Raw genomic sequence first — 24,966 nt, 5'->3', positions numbered from 1 at the left:
TCGAGTTATCGAATTACGTTTGTTTGGATAGTTGGTACGTCGAAAGAAAAATTTACGATGCGCGAGAGCGATCGTCGAAATGTTTCGATATCGCGCTGATCGATGGCGTCACCATAGCGTACAAGAAATCTCGTTCAAGAGACTCGATTTCTACTTTTAAATAAGTTTCGATCGTCGTAGTAAACTTAAACTCGGTTCCTTTCGTTTTACCGATTCTCTTTTCTTTTCTGCCGGGTCAGATTTCGTTGAGCTCTAGACGGTGCCGAGAAACGATTGAGAGGGTTGAATCGTTGAGGGCAAGTTAAGCTTGTATTATCGTGATGTCGGTGCACACTCAATTTTCCGACTAACTGTAAATGCGAAACGGTGCAAGTTGCGAAAACGTAAAAAAGTCAGGTCAGTATGATAACATAAGTCTCGGCCCAAGCGGGTATCCCGGAGGAAAACGATTAACGATGCGCGAGAATGATCGCCGAAACATTGGGCGCGCTAAATCGATGGCGCATCTCCATAGCGCATGTGACATCTCTCACTCTGGAGTGCATCTAGCATCCTTCTCTTGTCCATTGCGTGCATATTCCTTCCTCTTTACGGGGGGGTGGGGGGGGAGGGCTCGCGAAGGAAAACTAAATTGTAGTGTGCGTGCCGCGGCAGGATCCACACAGACAGGTTGTCTAGTAGCGACGGACGAGCCAGGGGCGCGATCTCGAGCAACGATCATACGACGACGAGGAGGGCGAGATGAAGGAACTCGAGACAACGGCAACTTGCCAGAGGAAACCGACGAAACTGAGGAACCTGATCTACAAGACCGAGGCTTTTGATTCCCTGCACGCGAGAAATGCGGAGGTGCGTAAAATAAACATTTCGAGATTTGCAAATATTTCTCGTTCGTTGTTTCTCGATTCTCGTTCGCGATTGGACAGCATGGGAGTAGGAGAAAAACTGCGAGTGTGGGAAAATTTGTGACGAACCGAGTCAATACTATCGAAGAACGAGTGTGAGTTTTGGTGGCCCACTAGTTGCGCGGATAGGGGCAGACAATACGCTGCACAAAACAATTTCAACGATGCTTTTTCCCCGATCCTTTAATTGTATTACTATTGGAGCAACACCAAAGTTCCGATTTCTTATTATTCGTAAAAGTTGAAATAAAAAAGAGAATGATCAACTCTCCATTTTTTATTTAAAAAATTATATATTTATAAATATAAGATTAATATAAATATCTTGAAATGATATTCCGATTTTTTAAAATGATGATCCTTGTCTTATCACTGTGGTAACTCCAGAGTGTTTTTCCAAAAATCTTTGAGAACATAGACGCAAATATATTGCACTGTCGCACAAGCATGCGTATTCTCGTATTTTACGTGTAGCGAAAAACGATTTAAGAACGAATTAGAATTTAAGATCATAGGAACGTTCGATCATCCCGGAGATATTATCTTTAAAAGTATATAGACGTGTCACTGTCATTTAGTCAATGAAAAAGCCGCGGTGCCGTTACGAACGTCTACAAGACTAAAAATGAAGAAATATTACACCCTGAAAATTTTCAAACTGTTTCAACCGCAATGAAACGGTAACATAAAATATAATTGACGATAAGCGTGCGAGCGGAGTTTCTTCACGATGAAATCTGTTCTTTCAGAGAACGCTGTGTTCGGGTCAAGTATGCCTAGGCAGCGTTATGCAGCTACCAACGCATGGAACCGAGTGCCGTTCCAAGGAAGAAATTCTCGTGCAAGCAAAAGAGTTCCTCGAACAGTATTTTTCTTCCATCAGAAGGTACCGATCAAAATAAATTCAAAAATGTTCGAATGTGCGGACATTAGTATAATTGATATGTTCGATGATGAGAAAGAAAAAAAAAAAAGAAATGTCAAGTATTGGTAAAGTTAAGTAAAACCGCGGCAGAAATAGCGTTAAACTCGATCAGCTGTTGAAAGCCACCTCTGGCTTACTCGCACATTACAACAATTAAGTACCATTCCGGGTTTTTATACGATCACAGGTTGAACAGCGACGCTCATCATTCTCGCTGGGATTGCGTTCAAAAGGAAGTCCTAGTTACAGGCACCTATCAACTCACCGAAACAGAATTGGTTTTTGGAGCAAAATTGGCATGGCGTAATGCTGCAAGGTGCATCGGTCGCATTCAATGGTCTAAATTGCAAGTAAGCAGCCGCCGCCGTCTGATACAACGACGCGTATTTACAGTAACGATTACACGATTTTGTTTTATTTTTCAAAATTCGGACACGCACAATAAAAAAAGTAATGATTCAAAACAATTAAAATTTATCAATATACTTGTAGGTGTTTGACTGCCGTTACGTAACCACGACGAGTGGTATGTTTGAAGCTTTATGCAACCACATTAAGTACAGCACGAACAAGGGAAATATCAGGTATACGCAGAAACATTATTATACTCGGCAAAAGTATGACCATATATTAAACTTTCAGGTCCGCAATAACAATATTTCCGCAACGCACGGATGGAAAACACGATTACAGAGTCTGGAATCAACAATTGATAAGTTACGCCGGTTACAAGAATCCCGATGGTACCGTAATCGGAGATCCTGCCAATGTTGAGTTCACTGAGGTGAAGAATTTTCCTATGCCTAATTAAAGTTACTCGTAAACATTTTTATAGCTAAAACCTTTTGCTTCGCGTACGTCGTATTATTTGTACAGCTCTGCGTAAAACTTGGCTGGAAATGTGCACGTACTCGTTTCGATGTATTACCATTGGTACTATCAGCGAATGGTCACGATCCTGATTATTTCGACATTCCAAGCGAACTTGTTCTCCAAGTACCTCTTAGTCATCCTACGTAAGCATTATTCTTATTGACGTGTTACTTGCAATCGATAATGCATTAATATCAGTAGACGTATTCTAGGAAGAAAGAAAAGTCAGCCTTAAAAGAAGTAGAGAGAGTCATATTGGGTCAGACATTTCAGTAAATCTTCGTGAGACTGCAACCAAGTCAAAATTACTCGATACTAATCAAGTTCCCTTTACTCCTAGTAACACATTCTTCTTAATCGGGAACTGATTTTTCTTTTTCCCTCGAATATACATATTCTATTTATACATACATACATACATACATACATACATACATACATATAATACAAGTTACGCGGAAAGCTTTCAATAATAAACGCGACCTTTATTCGTTCACGACAGATACGAGTGGTTCGAAAAGTTGGAGTTAAAATGGTTTGCTGTTCCCGCTGTGTCAGGAATGGTATTTGATTGCGGAGGTTTGGAATTCACAGCTGCACCATTCAACGGATGGTACATGAGTACTGAAATTGGAGCAAGAGATCTATGCGATGTTCAACGATATAATTTATTAGAGGTTTATTTACACAGAATTATAATATCCTTTTCTTTGTTATCCAAATATACTGAAACAAACATTGTTCGCAGCCAATAGCGACCCACATGGGTCTCGACACAAGGACATCGACCTCTTTGTGGAAAGACAAAGCTATGATAGAAGTTAACGTTGCTGTGCTGCACAGTTTCCAAGTACATATATCATTCTTCGTTCAAGATTTGTTACGAAACCTAATAATACATCGAGATCTTTTTTAGATGAAAAATGTCACGATTGTAGATCACCATACTGCTTCGGAATCTTTCATGAAACACTATGAAAACGAAATGCGATTAAGAAACGGTTGTCCAGCCGATTGGTTGTGGATCGTGCCACCGATATCGGGATCAGCTACGCCCGTGTTTCATCAGGAGATGGCTCTGTATCATTTGAAACCATCTTACGATGCTCAGGTCTTCGTTAGAGAATCTAATGCGGCACCAAAAAATCGAAAGGGGATTCCTGCTCGCGAAAACTCTTTTCTTATTATCAAATATGTATACATTTATGAGGGATCCCGCTACGCGTCAAAGAGAACATCCTACATGTTACATATTTCTAATATGATTTTTATTACACGCTTCCAGGATCCTGCTTGGAAAACGCATGTCTGGAAAAAAGGTCGGGATAAGAAAGCAACTTCCAAGAAACCAAGACGTAAATTCCATTTCAAGCAAATTGCAAGGTAAATCGCCACCTGAGTTTGCCACAAAGCAAAACCATTGAATTGTATAAATTTGTTTATTTAAAAAGAATTAACTATCAAATGAAATTTCCTTTAAATTTATTAGATCTCGAATAATTTCAGAGCCGTGAAATTCACGTCCAAGTTGTTTGGAAGAGCTTTGTCCCGAAGGATTAAAGCTACGGTACTGTTCGCTACAGAAACTGGAACGTCGCAAATGTACGCTGAAAAACTTGGCGAATTATTGGGACATGCTTTCCATTCTCAGGTAATCAATAACTTGTTAAACTTTATACAAGTTTTACTTGTCCGTTAGTTCTTTCTAGAGAAATTGTGCCTGAGAAATACCTGAAGCTATCAATTTTAGGTGCTCTCCATGTCAGACTATGACATCAGCAACATTGAGCACGAAGCTTTATTACTAGTTATAACGTCTACTTTCGGGAATGGCGATCCTCCAGAGAACGGCGAAGTAAAATTTTTTTTTTTTTTATACAATAATTCGAGGCTCGCATTCTTATTTCACACTTGCTACTCGCTTTCAGGCCTTTGCACAAAACTTGTACGCGATGAAAATGAATGAAACGTATATCAATAGTGGTAACAAGATTAGGTAACTGCTATACACTCGCATCGATCTTTTCCAATTTGTTACATTTTATTTTATAATTAATCGTATTATAATTATAGTTTGGCAACTTCCAAGTCTTTTATTAAAGCAAACAGTCAGACAGAAGTAAACAATTCGAAGAAATTGGACCGATTGGATTCTCTTCGTGGATCGACTACCGATTCTCAAACGGAAGACACTTTCGGACCCCTAAGCAATGTTAGGTATATACTACTCGAGGTCGAAATTAGTCAAATTGTAGTCTAATTAACAAATGAAAATTACTATTACAAATTCGAGATCGATTCATAAGTACGAACAATATCCTTCACAGATTTGCTGTTTTCGCATTGGGATCATCAGCGTATCCGAATTTTTGTGCGTTCGGTCGCTACGTGGACAACTTACTAGGGGAACTAGGCGGAGAACGATTGTTGCGGCTGGCGCAAGGAGACGAAATGTGTGGACAGGAACAAACTTTCCGAAAGTGGGCACACGATACGTTCGCGGTTCGCATTTACTGCTATTTTTACGAGTGAAAAGTCTTTTTATATTTCTGACAAATTGTATTTCAGGTTGCGTGTGAGACCTTTTGCTTAGATGATGATGATACTTTGCTCGAAGTCGCTTTATCGTTAGGATCGGAAGCACTGTCAGCTGCAACTGTTCGCTTCGTAGAAGCTGATCCTCAACCAATTGTAAAAGGTACACTTGTCGTTTCGATATCAATTAATATTAAATTAATCTATGCAATTACATTCTTTCAGCATTGAGCAAATGCCACAATAGAAACGTAACTACCTGTAATATGTTCCAAAAGACGAATTTAAGCGGCGACTCATCAAGGTGATTATACATATTTTACTGATTACTTTATAACATTATAATAAGTGTTAAGCTTACATGTCCCCTTTTTTTTTTTCTTTATAGTGGAACTACGTTACTTTTGGAGCTAGATGATATAGCAAGCATGGAAATATCATATAAACCTGGTGATCACTTAGGGGTTTTTGCATGCAACAAGCAGGAACTTGTAGAAGGAATTTTAAAACGAGTACAAACTCCGTTTGATCCAGATGTACCAATTGAATTGCAAATGCAGAAACAATCGCATACACCTAATGGTTTGTATGAATGTTATTAAATTATCGTTCTTTGGTGATCTTAATATTGTTTCCATCGTTTTTTTACCACAGGTATTGTGAAAACATGGGTAGCTCACGATAGATATCTACCCAATTCTCTAAGAATGTTATTAACCAGATTTTTGGATATCACAACACCACCGACACCAAATCTTCTCAGATACTTTGCATCTATAGCTACTAATGCAAAAGAACAAGCACAATTGAATCTTCTAGCTTCTGTAAATATCCTATTAGTAGTAATCAGCTAAAAAAATATCTGATTTTCAAAATTATAACAGATTTTAAGTAATCTTTTTATTAATACAGGATCCAGCAGCTTACGAAGATTGGAGACATTGGAAATTTCCTAATTTGATAGAAGTACTAGATGAATTTCCATCTGTGAAACCTCTTGCACCATTGTTACTACTTCATTTGACCCCTTTGCAACCTCGATTTTACAGTATCTCTTCATCTCCTGATGTACATCAAGGACAGATACATCTTACTGTTGCTGTTGTACAATACAAAACACAAGGTTCTTAATTTTCCACATCCTTTTAGAATATGCCTCGATCAGAAATTAATTATTTAGAATACATCTATTAGGTGGTTCTGGACTGGATCATTATGGAGTCTGTTCTAATTATCTATGTGAGATATCAGATGGAGAACCTCTTTATGTTTTTGTACGTAGGTAAGTTCATGTATACTAATCGCAGTATTAGCTGATTTTTCACGCAAAAGAACATTCATGCATTTGAAAATGGGGAATTAAATTGTTTTCTATGATTTAATTTCTTTAAAAGTTGACTTCCACATTACATTATATACATTATATTAATTATTTTTTTGTATATTTAGTGCGCCTAATTTTTATATGCCAATCGCATCGAAAGCACCTATGATATTAGTCGGTCCGGGTACCGGAATTGCTCCCTTCCGTGGCTTTTGGCATCACAGACTTGCGGAAATGAAGCGTAATCCAGGTATTATCTTTTATTCATCAGTACCACTATAAATAGATGATATGCATAATTCGATATTTATAGATCTCGAATATGGAAAAGTTTGGTTATTCTTTGGTTGTCGCCAAAGAAACTTGGATTTGTATAGGCAAGAGAAAGAAGAAATGATAGAAAGTGGAGTTTTAGATAAGGTCTTTCTAGCCCTTTCACGAGAACCTGGATTAAAGAAGGTACTGTATTTGAAAGAATCAAGATTCTTCTATTACTTTAAAATAAATATTTTTCCAATAATTCATTAAATAATGAATGATATAAGTAAGTATAACATAAAGAATTAGAATTTATTAAACGTTTCGACCATTGATTTCAGTCCTCTTCGCTAGAATTAGTTATAAAAACTCAATATTTCATCTAAAAAGTGAAGAAAATTTGTTTAATTCGTATTGACGAGAAATACGAATCATTAAATGTTATACAATTATTGTTTTCTATAGACGTACGTACAAGATTTAATTCTAGCAGAAGCTCCACAAATTTATGATATGTTAGTGTACGAACGAGGTCATTTTTACGTATGCGGTGATTGTACAATGGCAGAGGATGTTTATCAAACTTTAAAACACATAATACAAACTCATGGCGAAATGACAGATAAGCAAGTCGAAGCGTATATGTTATCACTGCGCGTAAGTCATACGCCGGATCATAATTGACTAATAGATTCCAAATATTTAAGGAGATTTATCGTTTTAGGATGAAAACCGCTATCATGAGGATATATTTGGTATCACTCTGCGAACGGCAGAAGTACACAATCGATCGAGGGAAACAGCAAGAAGCAGAATGGCTGCAGAGCCTTAGATATTCTAACACGCATAATCTTCAAAAGTTATAAACAATTTGTAGATAATTTTCAATTATGCATATCACGCATGTTTTCCGCAGACTATGAGCAAACATTAAATTTTGAAAATATTTAAATACTACTACCACTAGTAGTTATCTAACATATCTAATAATCACATGATTTCCTACGATTCTATCAACTATAAGGTACGAGTTTCTAATAACAGCATAATATACGCATATATTTTTGATCCTAAGAATCGATCCTCTTGATTAAATATCAGAACAACTGACATATATTTGTTTTCGATGCAAGGAACGAGAAAAATACATATCCAAAAAATGGTTTGCTCATTGAAAAATTATTACATATTTCAACAAATTCATATTAAGAATATTGTATTATCATAAATATAAAAAATATGTAATATAAAGTATTAATCATGCTACGTTGTATCCATTAAACGGGTTTTAATATATTATGTTTTATTTTCGTGTTGAATGTACATAAAATAAATAATAATTCCAATATAAATATAAATACCTATCTATTTTATCAGGGTATTAGAGTTTTATTTACAGTAAAAAAAACGTCAGATATAATTGAAATATATAGAATTTATTGCATAAAAATTTCTTTTGGATTCAGCGGATGCTGTTTTACCAAATACTTAAAGTGGTTCGTTATGCACTTTTATTCGATAAAACGTACGTTTATATGTAACCAAGTTAAACAAAAAATACACATGGTTGACTAATCTCTTTAGATTCTTCTACTTACTTATACAGCAGCATCGAGACCTGGTTTTTTCTTCTCACTAATATTGGCTAACAGTTTCTTTATTTCCGCAATTGCTTTTCCAGGATTTAAACCCTATTTAAAGAAAGATATTAGTTTCGAATTAATGCTATAATTACTAAATTATTATTCAGAGACTTACTTTTGGACAAGTGCGCGTACAATTCATAATAGTGTGGCAACGATACACCGAAAACGGATCTCTCAATTTTTGGAGACGCTCTGTTGCTTTATTGTCTCGTGAATCAATTATCCATCTATAAGCCTGCATGAGTACTGCAGGTCCTAAATACTTATCGCCATTCCACCAATACGACGGACAAGAGGTACTACAGCAAGCGCATAAGATACATTCGTAGAGACCATCCTACATTATAAACAATTAGAAATTACATTTAAAGTTAAAACTATAATGTTCTCTTCTTGGAAATATATAGATGAATAATAAAAAAAAAAAAAATACCAATTTTTTACGGTCATCAACACTTTGTAAATATTGCTTGGATCCAGCTTTTTGACCATCACCGCGCTGCAACCATGGCTGTATGCTCTTATATTGATTATAAAAGTTGTTTAGATCTGGTACCAAGTCTTTCACTATATACATATGCGGTAAAGGATAGATTTTACTAGCCGAACTTAAATTAGAATCAATTTTGCTAAAAGAATTGAAAGTATTATTTATGGTTTGAATTTAATTTCCACTATAATTTAAATAGCAATTATCAATTACCTGATACAAGCCAATGTGTTTGTGCCACCAATGTTCATAGCACAGGAACCACAAATGCCTTCACGGCAAGAGCGGCGAAAAGTTAAAGTTGGATCAATCTCATTCTTAATTTTAATCAATGCATCCAAAACCATTGGACCACAACTAAAATTACACGCATAAAAAATGTACAATAAAATCATAGAAGAAAATTTTATCATTAAACTTACGTGTTTAAATCTAGTTTATAGTCTTGCATGTATGGTTTCTCATCTGGTTTGTCTGGATTCCAACGATATACGGAGAAAGTTTTCAATCTGGCTTCAGCATTTTGACTAGCAGAGGTACGTAAACCTCTAACCTAAATTTACAATTACACAAATAGAGAGATTAGTATAATACTAAATTCGGAGAAACAATTAATTTATACACGCGTATCATGGAAAAAAAAGCAATTTAAAGAAACGTTACTAAATCAAAGGTGCATGGATATTTAATCTTACGCGATTAAATCCGTGTCAATATATAACGAACTTTGTAATTTTGTGAAAAAGGTGTATTATTATAATATACTTAATTGATTACAAGTTATCGTTTCATTAAGTTTTCGATAAATAAAACGAGAAACTAAAATTATATAATTACAATTGGTTACATTTATTACACTTGCATTGTTGCATACGTAAACTAATAAATATTATTCCATATTAACAGTATTCCTGAATTAGGGCATTAACAAAACATTGTCTACGTTTATGACCGAATGTCAAAATATACGAGTAAGAAAGAACAAGAGATCTGACATTAGTAACGAAATGCAATAAGTTGTTTTGTTATATCGATTTTTTGCATAATACGTCGCAATAATAGAAAGAGTATATCGCGGCGAGAAAATTCCATTATTATCAATTAATACACTTTAACGAATACTCACTTGTCGAAATACACTTCTGCAAGCCTGCGGACCGATACCAGCCATTTTTTTAAAATAGATTAAAGTGTGAAAGCGTTTGCGATGCCTGTGTTATGCAATTTTTACACGTGACAGTACCAACCTTACCGTAACTTTGCTTCGCATGCGAGAATGAATGGGAATGCTAAACCATTGTCAAAATTTGCTTCAACGTCCATCTATAAACGTGTGAAAATCGTTTAAACCGATTACGCATAAATATCGTCAAGTTTATCGTTTCTTTTTCAAATGGAATGAACAACATTGTGTAATAAACGCATATGTAACAAAATTAAGGAAGTCAACGATATATTATTAATAATGATTTTATATAAATAAATATCCGTTTGATTACGCAAAATGAATGTCAAAATATACGTTATATACTATCATGTGATATACTATCATATTCATCTATAAAAATACCATATTATTTTTAAACGAAATTACAGCATATAAGTACTTTGTGTATACGTATTTGTCTTTTATACGATTCTATAAATTTATTGTAAAATACATTCTACACAGATACAATACGTAGAATTAGTCTAAAAACAATAAAGTGTACCTATGAAAATTTATAATTTTCAAGAGTCCCGAATTTGTATATGAAGATTGTTTATATATGTAAATTTTACTGACGTTACATAATAGTGAATTCAACAAACTATTTCACCATGTATAGGTAATGTATTTCCAACGTATTTGTAGTAATCGCATTTTTGTTACGAATTCCAAGTTACTATTTCCGTAGGTTATGTTTTGTGTCATTTTGTAATTATATATCATGTCCTTGAACTTTTATCCAATATAATGCATAATTTGGATTGTGTAAATAAAATTCTAATAGCAAACAGCATAAAAATCATGAACACAATGTATATAACCTAACTTATATAAATTTAATAATTAACAACACAAATCTTTCTAAATATGATAAATACTTTGATTCAATCTAAATGTTAATCGTCACTTTTCCTTCTTCTATACATCATTGCTACTTACTATCGAAACTTATTTAAAATGTTTGTAAACTCAATGAGAAATAAGGGTACATTGTCATTAGGTCATACATTTTTTCAATTGATTTTAAAATCGAAAAAATCGATACTATTTTCAGGCGCGTTTTATTACTTGAAAATGTTATACTACATAATAAAAACAACCTTAATAAACAATATACAGAAAGAATGTACATGGCTGAAACTTCAAAAATGAAAGAATACGAAGGTCGTAAATTAATAGGGTAAGTTATAAATGTAAGGATTAAATATCTCATGATAGATGACGACATTGGAAATGAGCAAAAAATCCTTTTATTATATATAGGTTTTCGATGGAGCAAATATACGATGTTGTAACAGATGTAGGCAATTACAAAGATTTCGTGCCGTTTTGTAAAAAATCTGATGTTATATCGAAAAACGATGATATTCTCAAAGCTAATTTAGTAATAGGATTTCCACCTATACACGAAAGCTACACTTCTAAAGTAACAATGATACGGCCACGTTTAGTAAAGGCTGAATGCACAGACGGCAAATTATTCAATCATTTAAACACGTTGTGGTTATTCAGTCCAGGATTAAAAAATAATGTACAAACATGCGTCATTGATTTTTCATTATCATTTGAATTTAAGTCGATTATCCATTCGCATTTATCGAACTTATTTTTTAATGAAATTGTAAGGCAAATGGAGAATGCCTTTCTGGAAGAAGCCAAACACAGATACGGAAGACCTTGTATAAAAACAGTACGTTTAGAGAGATGACCAATCTTATTGCTCATTGAAGAATAATTGTATATAAAATTTGTGAATAAAACAGTTATAAATCCTTTTTAAACATTGTGTTTTTCTTCCAACTGTTAATTTAATTCTCTTAAAAAAGAGTAAGGAAAGTAAAAATACCTGGGCAGTCGAGAATCTCGACTCGAGATTCGAAATTGTATGCCGTTGACGGGATGTCGGATTTCAGTTGTTGAGAGCGAGAAGGCAAATGTGAGCCTTTCTCTCTCGACGCTCACGAGGCGGTCCGAAATTACTTCGGGCAGCGTCTGTTTGCCTTTGTCGACTTTCCGAAACTTTACGAGCTCACGAGAGGGCACCTTCGGTGCACTTGTGCCACCTCTGTACTAGTGTTGTCGTTGATGTATTCAATTACGCCAAATCTGGCCATACTGATGAACTGCAAGTCGATGTAACGAATATAGTACGATGTATGTATGTGTTTATCTTTTTGTAATCACTTATCGTACAATCGTTCTTAAGTAGTTCAGTTCATCGATTTTAGGTTTCAACGCTGTGTGTTTCCATACTTTCGTATGATTGTAATTTTTCCAGTAAAATATTGATAATTAAAGGGCCTTCGGTATTGTACAACGAACATGACGGTTACAGTATTTGTTAGTCGGGCGATTTTATTCCCGCGGGAAATTATGTGTTTCGGTAGAAATATATCACGACTTTACCATCGCCATCGAAAACTATGTCGTGTGAACAGTATTCTGTTAGGAAAATGTTTGTCTCCCTCGTTCGTCATTGATACCTGGGCTGTACAAAGGACATGTCATAGCAATAAAAGTAAAGTAGAAAGTTTTCCCGGTACCTTAACGAAGCAGCAAGCTAAAGAATTGGCCTTAAAGCTTACTTCGGAAGAACGAGAGCACTTTTCAAGTGCTCTTCAAGAATGTAAATCTGATGAAGATAAGGCTGGATATCAACGTAATTAATTTCTATCAGGATTAAGTATTATTAAAATCAATTGTTTCTCGTAGACTTTACTTTTTCTTGTTATTAAAAATTTTATTTTTCTTTCTAAACATGTTTGTTATATCATTTTAAGGTCAATTAGCAGGTTTCCGGTGGTCTACTACACTTGGAAAGCCTACCAAAATTCCATCCTTGGGAGATGTGGATGCCACAGGGAAATATTGTCCTGTACCAGATGATTGGCTTATGCGCAAGTATGGTAGGAACATCAAAACATTGACTACTTTTTAAATTATTAACAACAATTCATACTATTAAGTTGACATGTAATAATATTTTCATATTAGATATTTTATTAATAACTCAGATAATATAAATCTACTAATAGATTCAATTTTTAAAGTGAAAATATTTTTTGATGTCATATTGTAATTCAGTATAATAGTCGTTATTCTTTAACAGTATAAAATTTTTCCTTCCATCGCATTCTACATGGACATCTTGTTGTAAGTCTAATACGTGTTAAACTATATATTTTATCAATCTGAGTGTTTTAATTCTTTTACTTGCTTCTTCTACTTTAACTGAACTTTATGGATGCAATAAAAAGATAACTACAGAGCAACTATTAGGTAATATATTATTTTAGATATACCTATCTACTATTGTCTATAACATCATATGCTTAATAACATCATGTATTAATTTAAAAGCAATTGAAATTTTGCACGTAAACTATAGTTGTTCTTCTTGGATAAGAATGTAGAATATAATGATAAATATTTGTTAATTTCATAATAGATATGTTTTATACAATTAGTTATAAAATAGTTACATGTTATTTTACAAATAATATGCTTTGAATATGTACTTTTTTTTTCTCTCTCTCTCTCTCTAAAAGAATTATAATATTTTTCAAAATAAGAATCCATATAATTCTGCTAAGAAGTAACTAGTCTATACTTATAGTATTTACAATTAATTTAACAATAAACACAATGCAGCAAGAATCCTGCTTAAATAAGCACATAAAAATTGCTCGAGGATTTAGGTAAATAATTTTAGAAATTTTCACTTTATAAAAAATTGTTAAAATACTTTTTTCAAATTTAATTTCCATTATTTGAGTTAATCTCTATGTTCTATATTATTGTAATTTTGCATGGTTTAAATAATGCTTTTTTCATAGTTTGAAATATGTTGCTGAGAATATTTCAAAGAATACATCCTGTTTATTAATATACGTTACACCATTTAGTAAACTTTAATGTAAATATTTTTTAGGTAAAAAGATGTACCTTTATTTGAATAAAGTTTTATTTCTCAAAATCTTGTGTATTTAATTAATTAGTTAATTGTCCTAAGTGATTTTTTAAACTTTTTGTTAAACTATATGAAAAAAAAAAAAAAAAAAAAAAAATCAAAATTATTCAAAAATATTTGTTAAGTAAATTGCATTGCACATGTAAAAAGATTAATGCATGAATGTTCGTTACTTTATGTTTTGTAAGTAACATAAAGATCATGTTTTTGCGATTAAGTAATTCCTTGTTAAACTCCTTGTTAGCTACATTTTTTAACTATCTTTTATTTTATAAAAGGACAGACATTTATATTTTGCTCTTTCCATTACAGTTGAAAATGTTCCAGGACCAACCACAAAAACTCTAGTATTAGGTACGAAATTTAATATTTCTCGTGTATTAAAATTTCTAATTATATTTAAAACATTTGTATAATCTCAAATATGAGCATTTATTATTTAAGTAATAATTACATCCATCTGTCAATTAAAACAACCAAAGTTCTTAAATTAGTAGCAATAGTATAGTAATAATGTTAGGAAATATTTTTGCAGTTGCAATTGCGAATGCAATTCCATTCATTGGCTTTGGTTTTCTTGACAACTTCATCATGATTATCGCTGTACGTACCATAGTCCTATGCAATTTATTTTTCAGTGTGTAATATGCTAATTTCAGGGAGACCAGATTGAAACAATATTAAATAAAAGATTTCCAGTATCAACTATGGCAGCTGCAGCATTAGGAAACACAGTTTCTGATATAATAGGAATTGGATCTGTACATTATGTAGAAATGTTTGCTCATAAAATTGGATTTCAGGCACCAAAACTTACTTCCATAGAATTAAATCTGCCTAAAACGAAACGAGCTGCAAATGTGGTATGATATGCTTAGTCTTATATTGTATTTGAAATACTATATAAATAATTTAGTTTGACCAAACGAAAAAAGAAAAATAATTTGTCATGATTTAGGGACGAGTTATTGGAGTTACAATCGGTTGTTTTATTGGAATGACACCTATTCCTATTTTTTCGTATCTTCATGATAGCGATTGAACTTGTGAGTATTAAATGCTCCAAATTTTATCGTTCATTCAAACATATTAATTTCTATCTTTGCATTGAACAAATGTGTAATAGTAGAAACAAAAAAAACATCTTCTTATAATATAAACAAAGCTTTTATAATTGTTTGCAATTTTAATTTATGACAATCATAGTGTTTATGTAACATAGTATAATGTATGTAATAATGGATGTATTTAATGTAGGAATATGTATAAAGCAATGTATTATCAAAATTGTACTAACGACACTAATAATAGATGCACTATTGGTGTCTTACATTCTTTATTACTTTTTTTTACCATTATTTGAATCTAAGAATGTTCATAAAAGGTAGTAATTAAAAAAAAAAAATAATACACATGTATGTACCTCATATCATTTATTGAAAAAATTACTTTGTTAATATACAAGTTACTTGTGAGTTTACAAGTTAGTACAAAAAATATATATATATATATATATACTTTTTTTCTTGTAAATCTTAATAAAGACGTTACGTTTCATTAATTTGTAAAGAAATAGATGTTTAATCTTCAATGTTGGCGATAAAGAGTTATTTTTGTAACATAGTTTGCACACAGTATGTAACAAAAAGGTAGCACATCTTGAAAATATACTGTTTCTTTATTTGAAAACAATATATTACTTTGTTTTGTTATGTTTACAGTATGTAATAGGCATAACAAATTATTTTTGTACATTTATAAAAATAATAAAATGTTTTATTCAATAATATTACAGTGAAACATAAAATTGGTGTGACGAAATGATAGCACACTGTACAATATTGCACATACTCTCTTAATATTGTTCTCAATACTTTTAATTCTTTAAGCATTTCAAATTATCTCTCTTTGGCATACACAGTCTTGATTAACTGTGCAAAGCAATTTTTGATTGTTTTAATATTAGAACCTACTGGTCATGTTCATCAAAGTATGTTATTATTTTTTAAATCATTTTTTATGCACTTTGCTCTATGAACAGCTGCATTGTCTTTTTCCCATATTTCTCTGGATTTCCCTCGCATAAACTATAATAGAACATAATATTATATTGTGACCCACTCCACGATTTACAGTCGACTAAAGATGAAAAACATTTAGACTGTGCTATCATTTTGTCGGAGCGGTGAATCACTTCTGTTAATGTATTGTATTGAGCTTACCATGAAATTTACTCTTTACAATATGAATAAAAATAAAATTTTAGCCAATATTTACAGCTAGTACACTACATAAAAAATATTTTAATATTTTTCAATGATGTAGATATTATTTACTGATATTAAGGGGTGTACTATCTTTTTGTCGCATACTGTAATACCTCCAATCGCGTAAACGAAGGTTTAAATCTATACCCAGGATTTGCTTCCAATTCATATCCATTATAAATTCATCTGTATCCTGTATTAATGTTGTAGCATCGAGTACAAATTTACTAGTTGTTATTAATGTGTCCGTATGTTCAGTTTCATCGTTTAGTACACGCAACGTTTCTTTTGATTCTAAACTTGAGTATTCTGGTAACCAAAGCATAACTGAATTTAACCACCATTTCCAGCACTCATTTACGATCTTTTTCGGTTCGATATTTTCACAACCCTGTTGAGTTTCATTACAACTCGGCGAAATAGGCATAAAGTCTGTTGTTAAAACATTTTCTGATGCACTTTCAATGGCCGTTGAGGGGACATCCACTACTGAATTCAAATCTATTTTTGCAATATCTGAAGAATTTGTTATTTGTCGCGGGCTAAGTACTGTTCCTGGGAAATAGCTAGCAACTAAAGCAGAACCCAAGAGAGTGACTATTCCTGCAGTATATGTTGCCAAACAAATAGATGATACGTTTATTACAGAATGCGCCACCGTTATCAATTGCACAGAATTCATTAGACAACTTAATTCTGTGTATGAAAACCAGCCCCTTTTTTGTGCTTCTTTATAAGCTATGTCTTTTTCTAGTCTTTGTAATCTCTCCCAAAAATCTTGATTGTGAACAAAAACAGTCCAATCCTAAATGATTTATAGAATTTAATGTAGAACTATTGACGGAAAATACTAATTATTTATTATAAAATACATAACAGTAGTAGTTTACTTACAATAGCATCGAGAAATTCTTTCTCTAATTGATTCATATGCGATATACTTAAATCGGCAGACTGTGCCCATTCAGTATTGAAAACTTCATCATCTTCTCCTTCGTCGTTTAAAAATTTACTTGCCACCATCTGTAAAATAGAAAATGTTATGCTTTAAATAACAATATTTTCTCTCAAAGTAATATCGATTAATGCTTGCGTTAACGAAAAATGTTTAATTGTTACAGTTGGCTAGTATTTTGATTAATTTAATAATTCTACGTATAGGATGAATAAGATATAAACAAGATGAATGAAATCGACATAATACCAAAGAAACAAGAAATAGTTCTGAAGGTGCGACTCGTTGTAGATATTCTGGATTACAATCTTTCAATCTTTCCAAGTATAATAAAGCCAAGACCAGTGAGCATGGTGAAACACACGCATTTCTAGAAATTCTACTTGCTTCCTCCACATCTAGTCGTTCTAGCGTGCGGCCACTCTTTACTTGAGTGAAAAGGTCCGCTGCCAATTCTAAGAATAAATTTTAATTACATAACCGAATGTGCTAAAAAGTATTTAATTACCTATACTTAATAATTTAAATGCCCAAAGAAAATATAAATTATTTTCAAAAGTGAACGTTTTTGTTATTGTTAATATGCATTTACTTGCATATAAGAACACGTAAGTTGTAATGCATCCTTTCCGTTTGAAAATTCCACTAATGGCTAAGATAATCGGTAAAGGTATACCGATAAAAGAAATTAAAAAGTTTTTATTATACTAACCAGTAACAGGCAAACTAAGACAATCGGTCATCGGTAATTTTGAATAATAAAGTGATTTTGTTATACGGTTTAAAAATTCGTCATGATTGCCCATGCTCTGTAATCAGATGTTTAAATCTAAGAAAGAAGAACATTCTTCTATTCTCGTAAAAAACGTGATAAATAGCTACCTTACCTTGAGTTTTGCTGGGACTTTCCTCCTTCTCGAAATATTCGTCATATTAAAATAGTAATGGATCGAACAGCTTATCTGTGCAATTTCAAATCCGTACGTTGAAAAATAGAAGCAACAGATAATTGTTTTCAATTTAAAAATATTGCATACGCAGTAAGAGTATAGAAAATCCTGACTTAAGAGGAACGTGATGATTTATGTTCGGTGTGCTGTGCATAATGAACAGGGGGCCAACCGAACAACCAGAGATGCCAGATTCAGCACCCGGTGTCCTACTCACACATGGAAGATCACGCGTACGTGAGCTCGTAGAGTTTCGGAAAGTCGACAAAGGCAAACTGACACATGCCCTCTTTCTCGATTATTCCGAAGCTGCCCGAAGTAATTTCGGACCGCCCCAAGGGAATCGAGAGAGAAAAGCTCACATTTGCCTTTTCGCTCTTAACAACTGAAATACGATTTGTAGTCTCTGAACGCCCAAGCTTGTCGAGAAATCCATCTAGCGTGGAAGATACGAACTATTCCACGACAAACTTGGGCGTTTTAACACCAGAGGGATCGAGGTCGGTAAATAAGCACCATCTAGCGTTGAAAATAATAAACTATTCTAGAATAAACTTGGGCGGCTCTCTCCCACGAGGCGGTCCGAAATTACTTCGGGCAACTTCGGAGAATCGAGAAAGAGGGCATGCGTCATTTTGGCTTTGTCGGGTTTCCGAAACCACACGAGCTCGCGTACGCGTGATCTGACATAGTGTGAGAGAGCACCTTCGGTGCCTTTCTGGCATCTCTGCACCAACAACAGCGAATGGTAGTGTGTCATTTGTACCACTACAAATAAAAATCAGCTGACTCGAAGAAGATTATGATATTTGTCGTGAAACCAGAATATAGTAAAGTTATCTTAGTGCGAAGAGAGAACCGAGGAATAAAATAAACATTAATTGTACCATTACTTTAACAACATTTACATTGCTGTCGTGTATATTTCTATTGTTGGCATAACTGCGGGGCAATGAACTCGTAATTTAATTACCAAAATCGAACGAGTAGATGCGAGTGAATAGAAAACTTTAATTGAAATTGGTAAAAAGGGAAAAAGGGTATTAGATTTTCTTTTTAAAACTCGAAAAGACGTTGTTGTTTCATGTTTAGTGAAAGATGTTTGTTTCCAACACACGATTCTCAAGTCAAACTCGTTAATTATTTTTTAGGTGTGGTGCGAGTATACATATTTATTAGTGATTCTCTTGTAGCTACTTTCACACATTAAACAGGTTAATTGACATATGTCAGATTTCGTATTACCGAATTAGTGACCAAGTGGTAGGATCAAAGAAGGGATGAACCGTACGGAAAGTGGTATCCAACAATAATAAATTACGTGAAAATGCGGTGGTAGTGATGCGTTTAAAAGGGAAGAATAATACAAAATCGTTTCATAGCGTCTACAAGGTGCTTTCGCGTATATGTCGTAAGTATTCTGCATTTTAATTTCTAATTATAGTGTATCGATGTAATAAAAGCGATTCGATATGGTATGACCACATTTTCTCTCGTACTTGTTGCTAATTACATTCTGAGGAATAAAAATTGTTTGTTTTGTTATAAATAAACTACAAGTTAATTATTTGTTCACGGTTGTGTGAAATTAGAAAATTATTATAATAGAGATACAGTATTTGGTACAACAAAAGTAATAATTTATTTGTCAGGAACTGCAGATAAAGGACAATTTGATGGTTTCATGGCGGATGGTGCAGTGCCACCAATAAAGAATGGCCATAACTGTAATAATATGGGATTTGCGACGCAAGTTGTAAAACAATCCGCCGATGTTTCTAATATTGTTTACGCTGTGGGACAATATGCTCCTAAAGTATTAAGGAATTTGAATGCCCAAAGATTAAAAAATCAGTTCAGCGACGTGGGCCTGGTTGCTGGTGGTAGTGTCATTAGAGCACATAGATCGGTTTTAGCAGCAGGAAGTGCATATTTCAATGCTATGTTCACTGGTGGTCTTGTCGAAGAGCAACAGGAGTTAGTAGAAATTCATTCTGTATCGGCTGATATCCTTTCGCTGTTAGTGGATTTCATATATACCGGGAACGTGGATATCACCCAGGACAATGTTCAAGAATTATTTGCAGCTGCTGATATGTTAGAGTTAGACGAAGTTGTATCTGGTTGCATAACTTATTTAAAACAGCAACTTCACTACTCCAATGCTCTTGGAATTTATAGGTGAGTTCTTCGACTGTTGATATTAGTACTTGTTAAGAGACATTATTTATTAAAAGCAGAGAATTCTTTCTCTTCCTCTTATATTTTTCATAATTTTAGCATGATATAAGTAATTCTTGAGAAGAAGAAAAATCCATGATAAAAAATTGCAATTAAATTGCAATAAATTCTAAGTAAAATAGAAGATCTATTATTAATTTGTTCTTGCTCCCTAGACCAAAAATAAATTGTGTCGATTTGTATTTATTAAATATTTATTTATTAATAATTGATAATAGATTTGCAGAAGCGCATCACAGATCGGATCTTTTAGGGAGTGCTCTACGCTTTATACAAGTCAACTTTCCTCAAGTATCTCAGGAGGAAGAATTCTTAGATTTGCAAAAAGAACATCTTGTTCATTTTCTCAGTAGCGATTATATTCATATCGATACTGAATTTCAGGTATGTACTTCCATATATTCTTTGAAGAGCCATGAATGTTAATTCAACCGTTAAACCGAATATTATGGATGCTATTTATATTTGATATCTTTTACTTTTTGATTATTTTCATTCGCAATGGGTGAAATCTTGTTAATGTAAATAGGTCTTCCAAGCTGCATATAATTGGATTGTCCATGATATACCGACAAGAAGATGTTACGTATTCGACGTACTACGTCATGTACGTTTACGCCTGTGTTCATTAGCAAGATTGGAGCACATTATTTTGGAATGTAAAGATGCAAGTCTTATTGTTGCATTAAGATCTATACAAAAAGATTTAGTGTCAAATAAAGGATGTCTGGTGCCTCTTCATGCACAACCTAGACTATGCGCCAAAAAGAATATTTTAGTAATAGGTGGTTCAAGACGTGAACATTCGGACAGTTGGGGCAGAGCAGCTGAAAGCACTTACGAAACAATTGAGAAATATGACACGTTTACAGGGTATAATTGCTTTCTAATTTTATTAGGCGGTAATTTAATGCCGTTAGAGTTTTTATAAATTTTTAGGCAATATATTACGATTACTTTTCTAGCGAATGGAGCGAAGTAGCACCAATCGGAATAGGACGCATATTACCAGGTGTTGCATTGCTAGATGGTAAAGTGTATGTTGTCGGTGGGGAACTTGAATCATGCATCATTGCCAATTGCGAATGTTATGATCCACGTGATAATGTGTGGACTTCAATTGCCTGTATGGAAGAACCCCGGTGTGAGTTTGGACTTTGTGCCTTGGATAATAACTTGTACGCATTTGGCGGTTGGGTAGGCAAAGATTTCGGCGGATCGATAGAAATATATGATCCGATAACTAATTCTTGGACACTGGATGGACAACTTCCAGAACCTCGGTTTAGTATGGGTGTAGTTGCTTACGAAGGTAGGTAAATTTAATAAAATAATAAAATTTCAAATTTAATTAAGATATATATGAAAAACATAGGTAACGGACAATATTACATTGATAATGATTCGTTTAGGATTAATATACGTAGTGGGTGGATGTACGCAAGAAAGTAGACATCGTCAAGATGTGATGAGTTATAATCCAGTAACCAGGGAATGGACTTATTTAGCTCCAATGCTCACACCGCGATCGCAAATGGGAATCACCATTCTGGATGGATACATTTACGTTGTCGGTGGTACTAATAAAAATCAAGAGGTATTAACATCCGTTGAACGATATTCCTTCGAAAAGGTAATTTCCTTATTCAAAGATTGAACACTGTTCAACGTGAATTTTGTTCTGCGATATTTACCATGTGCCCCTAGTAGAGTTCCTTGTGTTTACCGTTTATTATATATTCCAGAATAAATGGAGTACCGTTGCGCCTATGAATATTGGCAGATCGTACCCTGCGGTTGCAGCAGCCGATAGTCGGCTTTATGTTATAGGGGGTGATCAATCTCAGGAAATTAATTTTTATCGAATGCAAATCACAATTTCCACTGTTGAATGTTACGATCCCCGTTCAAATAAATGGCACGAATGTGCTTCATTGCCGACAAGTAGGGGCGAAGCAGCGGCAATTGTTGCACCTTTTTAATTGAAATGTCTTTTCAACGTAAGAACTTTATGCAGCGTGTTGAGCATATTTTATATCACTATATCCATATGCGTTCCTTTTCGCATTCTAGAATATTCGAACATCTACTTAAAATTGCTTAGTCGTAAATATGATATCAAACGAGAAACATACGTTTTTTGACTATCGTCTTTTATGTCGTATACATATACAAACATGATTTAAACGCATATAAGCTAGAATGTATTTTTTTATAGATCACAATTGTAAACTATTTAAACGTCAACGGCATTTTTCTTTTTTAACGAACATAAAATGCAACAGGATTTGAGAAGGAATGTTTCGCTATAAGAATAGTAGTACAGTGTTATATTCTGTACCCTCAAATATTAAATTAAGTACGCTGATTTTACGAAGACAAGTTCATTATATGTATTTACCGATGAAAATAGTACATTACGACTTTCAAATGTTTTAAAAAACTTATTAGTTTTGTCGTAATGACTGACAGCCTTCACATTCTACATATAATCATTTATCGAAGTTATTGAGAATACAAGAATACACGATGCTCTATTGTAAATTTGATCACGTTACAACGAGATACATGGAAAGCATATTTCTATGTAACTTGTACAAAAAGTCGTCTCTTAGAAGGAATATCCGTGAATTACCCCCTTTCATTCCGATTTTGACAAAACGTTGAATATTCTATAGCGGTCAAAAATTAAGGATGTGTATTAGCAATTAAAAATGTATATGTACAAACGAGTAATCGTAATTATCCCCTTTAGACGATATACACAGTCTTGCATACGTAACGCAGACGACGAAAACCATAATTTGTTTAAAAAACTTCCTTGTATATTCAACAGTTTTTGCGATAAGATCAGAAGGCTGAAAGTTTAAAGGATAGTTTTATTCCTTAAACTTAAATCACCACTGCTAAGAAATTCGTATACTTTACTTTTGACCACTCTAGAAATTTACAAGGTTTCATAAATATCGAGGAAAGATACTCGATGGAGGTTCCTTGTTAATGTAAAAGAATGCAAGTGAGATATACCTAGCTTTCATCGAGAACTGTATATTATGATTACGTGTGCTTGTGATATTTAGAAACTTTTGGTTTTAATTGATACTTTTTGTTACAATCGTGCACGTATGTTTCATTACTTATTAATTTTTTACTGATCCAACAAGTAAAAAAACATACTTAATATTATACTGATATTATCTCTTTAATTGCCTTTTTTAACTTGGTGGTTAAAAGTGTTTTTTACATTGTGAAATCATATTTTATAGAATCACGTGCATTTGTAAGTTACGCGATTACACATTTTATATTAGTAGGTTTTATAGAGAAGTATTATTGTAGTTAAAATTCAGTTTTCTTTTTCAAGTGTGTCTGGTGCTATGTTGGAATTAAAATTGAAAAACTCCTTTTTATATGTATATCGTAATGTTCAGAAACCTCGTTTTTTAATTCTACAACTAAGAATCTTAAAATGATAGAAAATATACAATTAAGTGAAGAGTATGTTTTCAAAGAGGTAGTAAAAGTTGCTTCTTATAATACATAAATTGCACTTGCAAAATGATAAACAATAATAATAATGACAAGTACTTAGTTTGCAAATCATTTTTACAGAGTGTATACATGTATATGGTATATGGTATATTGTATCAATGTGATTCTATAAGCAGCTGCATTTTACGTTTTCATTATAGTTACAATATCTCTGTTATACCAAGTAACAATTTTATGTACTTCTTATACCAAAGTATCTTTTTCTAACGTAAAAGTTTCTATAAGTTGATATATTACAACGGAATAATTAATAGAATAACAGCTTATACATTATGTTTTTAATTCGGCTGCTTTCATCTTGTACGTATAAGCCCCGTTCGGTTGTTATAAACATATTGCCATTTAAACGAACGTGAAATATTATTTACGCATTTTGTAACAAATATAAGAAAAATATATTACTTTGAAATAAGGCTATAATATACGCTAAAAAAATTGTTAAGGCATATCATAAATTAGTTATAAATTTTGTTACATTGAAATATAATAATGTAACGATTAGCTTTAATTTTTCAAAAGTCGTAAATTAATTTACATTTATAGTATATTTTGTTATACATATACAAATACTTAATTTTAATATTACCGCGTAATTTAGTAGTTGCCACTTTACGATCTTTGTCTAATGAAATATCGCAGTAAACATTCAGTTTAATTTAAATTGTTTTGTCATATTGGTATGAGATATATGTATATTTGTTATTGTTACGTTTCACGAATACGTATGATGCGTGCTATTAGGTAAATGGCCTTTGTGTACAATTGAGATATTTCAACGATGAAATTTTTCTTGGTTTTAAATTTGAAAGTATGCGTAAAAGTAGCCGGCCGGTGTTATGTAATTGTCAGGACCGAAACTAAAGGA

At 33.1% G+C, this 24,966-nt stretch overlaps 6 protein-coding genes across 15 annotated transcripts; 4 read left to right on the top strand and 2 right to left on the bottom strand.

Annotated features, from left to right (window-relative positions):
* Positions 1-633: 633 nt before the first annotated feature.
* Positions 634-8,178, top strand: Nos (Nitric oxide synthase). 3 transcript variants are annotated; one of them, XM_076771772.1, is made up of 25 exons: positions 636-849; positions 1,655-1,791; positions 2,018-2,180; positions 2,323-2,414; positions 2,473-2,614; positions 2,707-2,846; positions 3,206-3,380; positions 3,452-3,553; positions 3,620-3,814; positions 3,989-4,086; positions 4,210-4,354; positions 4,454-4,558; positions 4,632-4,699; positions 4,777-4,920; positions 5,031-5,205; positions 5,272-5,401; positions 5,464-5,542; positions 5,627-5,820; positions 5,893-6,062; positions 6,151-6,361; positions 6,433-6,520; positions 6,688-6,812; positions 6,876-7,021; positions 7,286-7,477; positions 7,545-8,178. In XM_076771772.1, exons 1-25 carry the CDS (start codon positions 742-744, stop codon positions 7,650-7,652), a joined length of 3,432 nt encoding a protein of 1,143 aa, XP_076627887.1. In that variant the 5' UTR covers positions 636-741; the 3' UTR covers positions 7,653-8,178. The 3 variants fall into 3 exon arrangements, with proteins under 3 accessions (XP_076627888.1, XP_076627886.1, XP_076627887.1); XM_076771771.1 differs by having other exon boundaries at positions 635-849; positions 3,620-4,086; XM_076771773.1 differs by lacking the exon at positions 7,545-8,178 and having other exon boundaries at positions 634-849; positions 3,620-4,086; positions 7,162-7,424.
* Sdhb (Succinate dehydrogenase, subunit B (iron-sulfur)) lies at positions 6,203-12,132 on the bottom strand. 3 transcript variants are annotated; one of them, XM_076771781.1, is made up of 8 exons: positions 12,013-12,132; positions 10,083-10,279; positions 9,379-9,509; positions 9,170-9,313; positions 8,900-9,095; positions 8,579-8,803; positions 8,419-8,511; positions 6,203-6,337 (listed from the first exon to the last, which is right to left on the bottom strand). In XM_076771781.1, exons 2-7 carry the CDS (start codon positions 10,125-10,127, stop codon positions 8,419-8,421), a joined length of 834 nt encoding a protein of 277 aa, XP_076627896.1. In that variant the 5' UTR covers positions 10,128-10,279; positions 12,013-12,132; the 3' UTR covers positions 6,203-6,337. The 3 variants fall into 3 exon arrangements, with proteins under 3 accessions (XP_076627896.1, XP_076627895.1, XP_076627894.1); XM_076771780.1 differs by lacking the exon at positions 6,203-6,337 and adding an exon at positions 6,396-6,838 and having other exon boundaries at positions 12,013-12,131; XM_076771779.1 differs by lacking the exon at positions 6,203-6,337 and having other exon boundaries at positions 8,236-8,511; positions 12,013-12,130.
* On the top strand, positions 10,584-11,941 carry LOC143345052 (coenzyme Q-binding protein COQ10 homolog B, mitochondrial). Of its 2 annotated transcripts, none has more exons than XM_076771783.1 (3): positions 10,584-10,785; positions 11,286-11,346; positions 11,430-11,941. In XM_076771783.1, the coding sequence occupies exons 2-3, from the start codon at positions 11,291-11,293 to the stop codon at positions 11,872-11,874; spliced, it is 501 nt and encodes a 166-aa protein (XP_076627898.1). In that variant the 5' UTR covers positions 10,584-10,785; positions 11,286-11,290; the 3' UTR covers positions 11,875-11,941. The 2 variants fall into 2 exon arrangements, with proteins under 2 accessions (XP_076627898.1, XP_076627897.1); XM_076771782.1 differs by having other exon boundaries at positions 10,586-10,785; positions 11,221-11,346.
* A 49-nt stretch (positions 12,133-12,181) lies between the features above and the next one.
* LOC143345050 (uncharacterized) lies at positions 12,182-15,433 on the top strand. Of its 3 annotated transcripts, none has more exons than XM_076771776.1 (7): positions 12,182-12,320; positions 12,395-12,825; positions 12,947-13,072; positions 14,449-14,490; positions 14,672-14,739; positions 14,796-14,999; positions 15,095-15,433. In XM_076771776.1, exons 2-7 carry the CDS (start codon positions 12,489-12,491, stop codon positions 15,176-15,178), a joined length of 861 nt encoding a protein of 286 aa, XP_076627891.1. In that variant the 5' UTR covers positions 12,182-12,320; positions 12,395-12,488; the 3' UTR covers positions 15,179-15,433. The 3 variants fall into 3 exon arrangements, with proteins under 3 accessions (XP_076627891.1, XP_076627893.1, XP_076627892.1); XM_076771777.1 differs by having other exon boundaries at positions 12,276-12,324; XM_076771778.1 differs by having other exon boundaries at positions 12,212-12,825; positions 14,464-14,490.
* A 690-nt stretch (positions 15,434-16,123) lies between these two features.
* On the bottom strand, positions 16,124-18,501 carry LOC143345049 (protein CNPPD1). Its single transcript, XM_076771774.1, has 5 exons — positions 18,246-18,501; positions 18,071-18,167; positions 17,608-17,813; positions 17,298-17,426; positions 16,124-17,208 (listed from the first exon to the last, which is right to left on the bottom strand). The coding sequence occupies exons 1-5, from the start codon at positions 18,288-18,290 to the stop codon at positions 16,465-16,467; spliced, it is 1,221 nt and encodes a 406-aa protein (XP_076627889.1). The 5' UTR covers positions 18,291-18,501; the 3' UTR covers positions 16,124-16,464.
* A 622-nt stretch (positions 18,502-19,123) lies between these two features.
* Positions 19,124-24,851, top strand: LOC143345186 (actin-binding protein IPP). Of its 3 annotated transcripts, none has more exons than XM_076772096.1 (8): positions 19,124-19,331; positions 19,460-19,719; positions 19,961-20,489; positions 20,768-20,933; positions 21,079-21,422; positions 21,515-21,861; positions 21,962-22,182; positions 22,295-24,851. In XM_076772096.1, exons 2-8 carry the CDS (start codon positions 19,650-19,652, stop codon positions 22,529-22,531), a joined length of 1,914 nt encoding a protein of 637 aa, XP_076628211.1. In that variant the 5' UTR covers positions 19,124-19,331; positions 19,460-19,649; the 3' UTR covers positions 22,532-24,851. The 3 variants fall into 3 exon arrangements, with proteins under 3 accessions (XP_076628211.1, XP_076628210.1, XP_076628212.1); XM_076772095.1 differs by having other exon boundaries at positions 19,124-19,348; XM_076772097.1 differs by having other exon boundaries at positions 19,315-19,331; positions 19,502-19,719.
* Positions 24,852-24,966: the final 115 nt, after the last annotated feature.

The sequence above is a fragment of the Colletes latitarsis genome, chromosome 8, assembly GCF_051014445.1.
Source record: "Colletes latitarsis isolate SP2378_abdomen chromosome 8, iyColLati1, whole genome shotgun sequence".
NCBI classification, from domain to species: Eukaryota; Metazoa; Arthropoda; class Insecta; order Hymenoptera; family Colletidae; genus Colletes; species Colletes latitarsis.
The sequence above is the reverse complement of the archived record's forward strand: the minus strand, read 5'-3'. Positions and strand labels throughout refer to the sequence as shown.

Excerpts from the sequence above, each read along its gene's own strand:
- Sdhb (XM_076771781.1), bottom strand. The coding sequence starts at position 10,127 with ATGGCTGGTATCGGTCCGCAGGCTTGCAGAAGTGTATTTCGACAA. Across the intron at positions 9,314-9,378 it reads TATAAACTAGATTTAAACAC|TTGTGGTCCAATGGTTTTGG; the intron begins GTAAGTTTAATG and ends GTGTAATTTTAG. Across the intron at positions 8,512-8,578 it reads GTACGCGCACTTGTCCAAAA|GGTTTAAATCCTGGAAAAGC; the intron begins GTAAGTCTCTGA and ends TTCTTTAAATAG.
- LOC143345049 (XM_076771774.1), bottom strand. The coding sequence starts at position 18,290 with ATGACGAATATTTCGAGAAGGAGGAAAGTCCCAGCAAAACTCAAG. Across the intron at positions 18,168-18,245 it reads AAGTCCCAGCAAAACTCAAG|AGCATGGGCAATCATGACGA; the intron begins GTAAGGTAGCTA and ends ATCTGATTACAG. Across the intron at positions 17,814-18,070 it reads TCTTAGTTTGCCTGTTACTG|AATTGGCAGCGGACCTTTTC; the intron begins GTTAGTATAATA and ends ATTTATTCTTAG.
- LOC143345052 (XM_076771782.1), top strand. Across the intron at positions 11,347-11,429 it reads GAAGGTCGTAAATTAATAGG|GTTTTCGATGGAGCAAATAT; the intron begins GTAAGTTATAAA and ends TATTATATATAG.
- Nos (XM_076771771.1), top strand. The coding sequence starts at position 742 with ATGAAGGAACTCGAGACAACGGCAACTTGCCAGAGGAAACCGACGAAA. Across the intron at positions 4,559-4,631 it reads ATCCTCCAGAGAACGGCGAA|GCCTTTGCACAAAACTTGTA; the intron begins GTAAAATTTTTT and ends ACTCGCTTTCAG. Across the intron at positions 5,206-5,271 it reads GGGCACACGATACGTTCGCG|GTTGCGTGTGAGACCTTTTG; the intron begins GTTCGCATTTAC and ends ATTGTATTTCAG.
- LOC143345186 (XM_076772096.1), top strand. The coding sequence starts at position 19,650 with ATGCGTTTAAAAGGGAAGAATAATACAAAATCGTTTCATAGCGTCTAC. Across the intron at positions 20,490-20,767 it reads AATGCTCTTGGAATTTATAG|ATTTGCAGAAGCGCATCACA; the intron begins GTGAGTTCTTCG and ends AATTGATAATAG. Across the intron at positions 21,862-21,961 it reads GGGTGTAGTTGCTTACGAAG|GATTAATATACGTAGTGGGT; the intron begins GTAGGTAAATTT and ends TGATTCGTTTAG.
- LOC143345050 (XM_076771776.1), top strand. The coding sequence starts at position 12,489 with ATGACGGTTACAGTATTTGTTAGTCGGGCGATTTTATTCCCGCGGGAA. Across the intron at positions 13,073-14,448 it reads TTGGCTTATGCGCAAGTATG|TTGAAAATGTTCCAGGACCA; the intron begins GTAGGAACATCA and ends TTTCCATTACAG. Across the intron at positions 14,740-14,795 it reads ACTTCATCATGATTATCGCT|GGAGACCAGATTGAAACAAT; the intron begins GTACGTACCATA and ends TGCTAATTTCAG.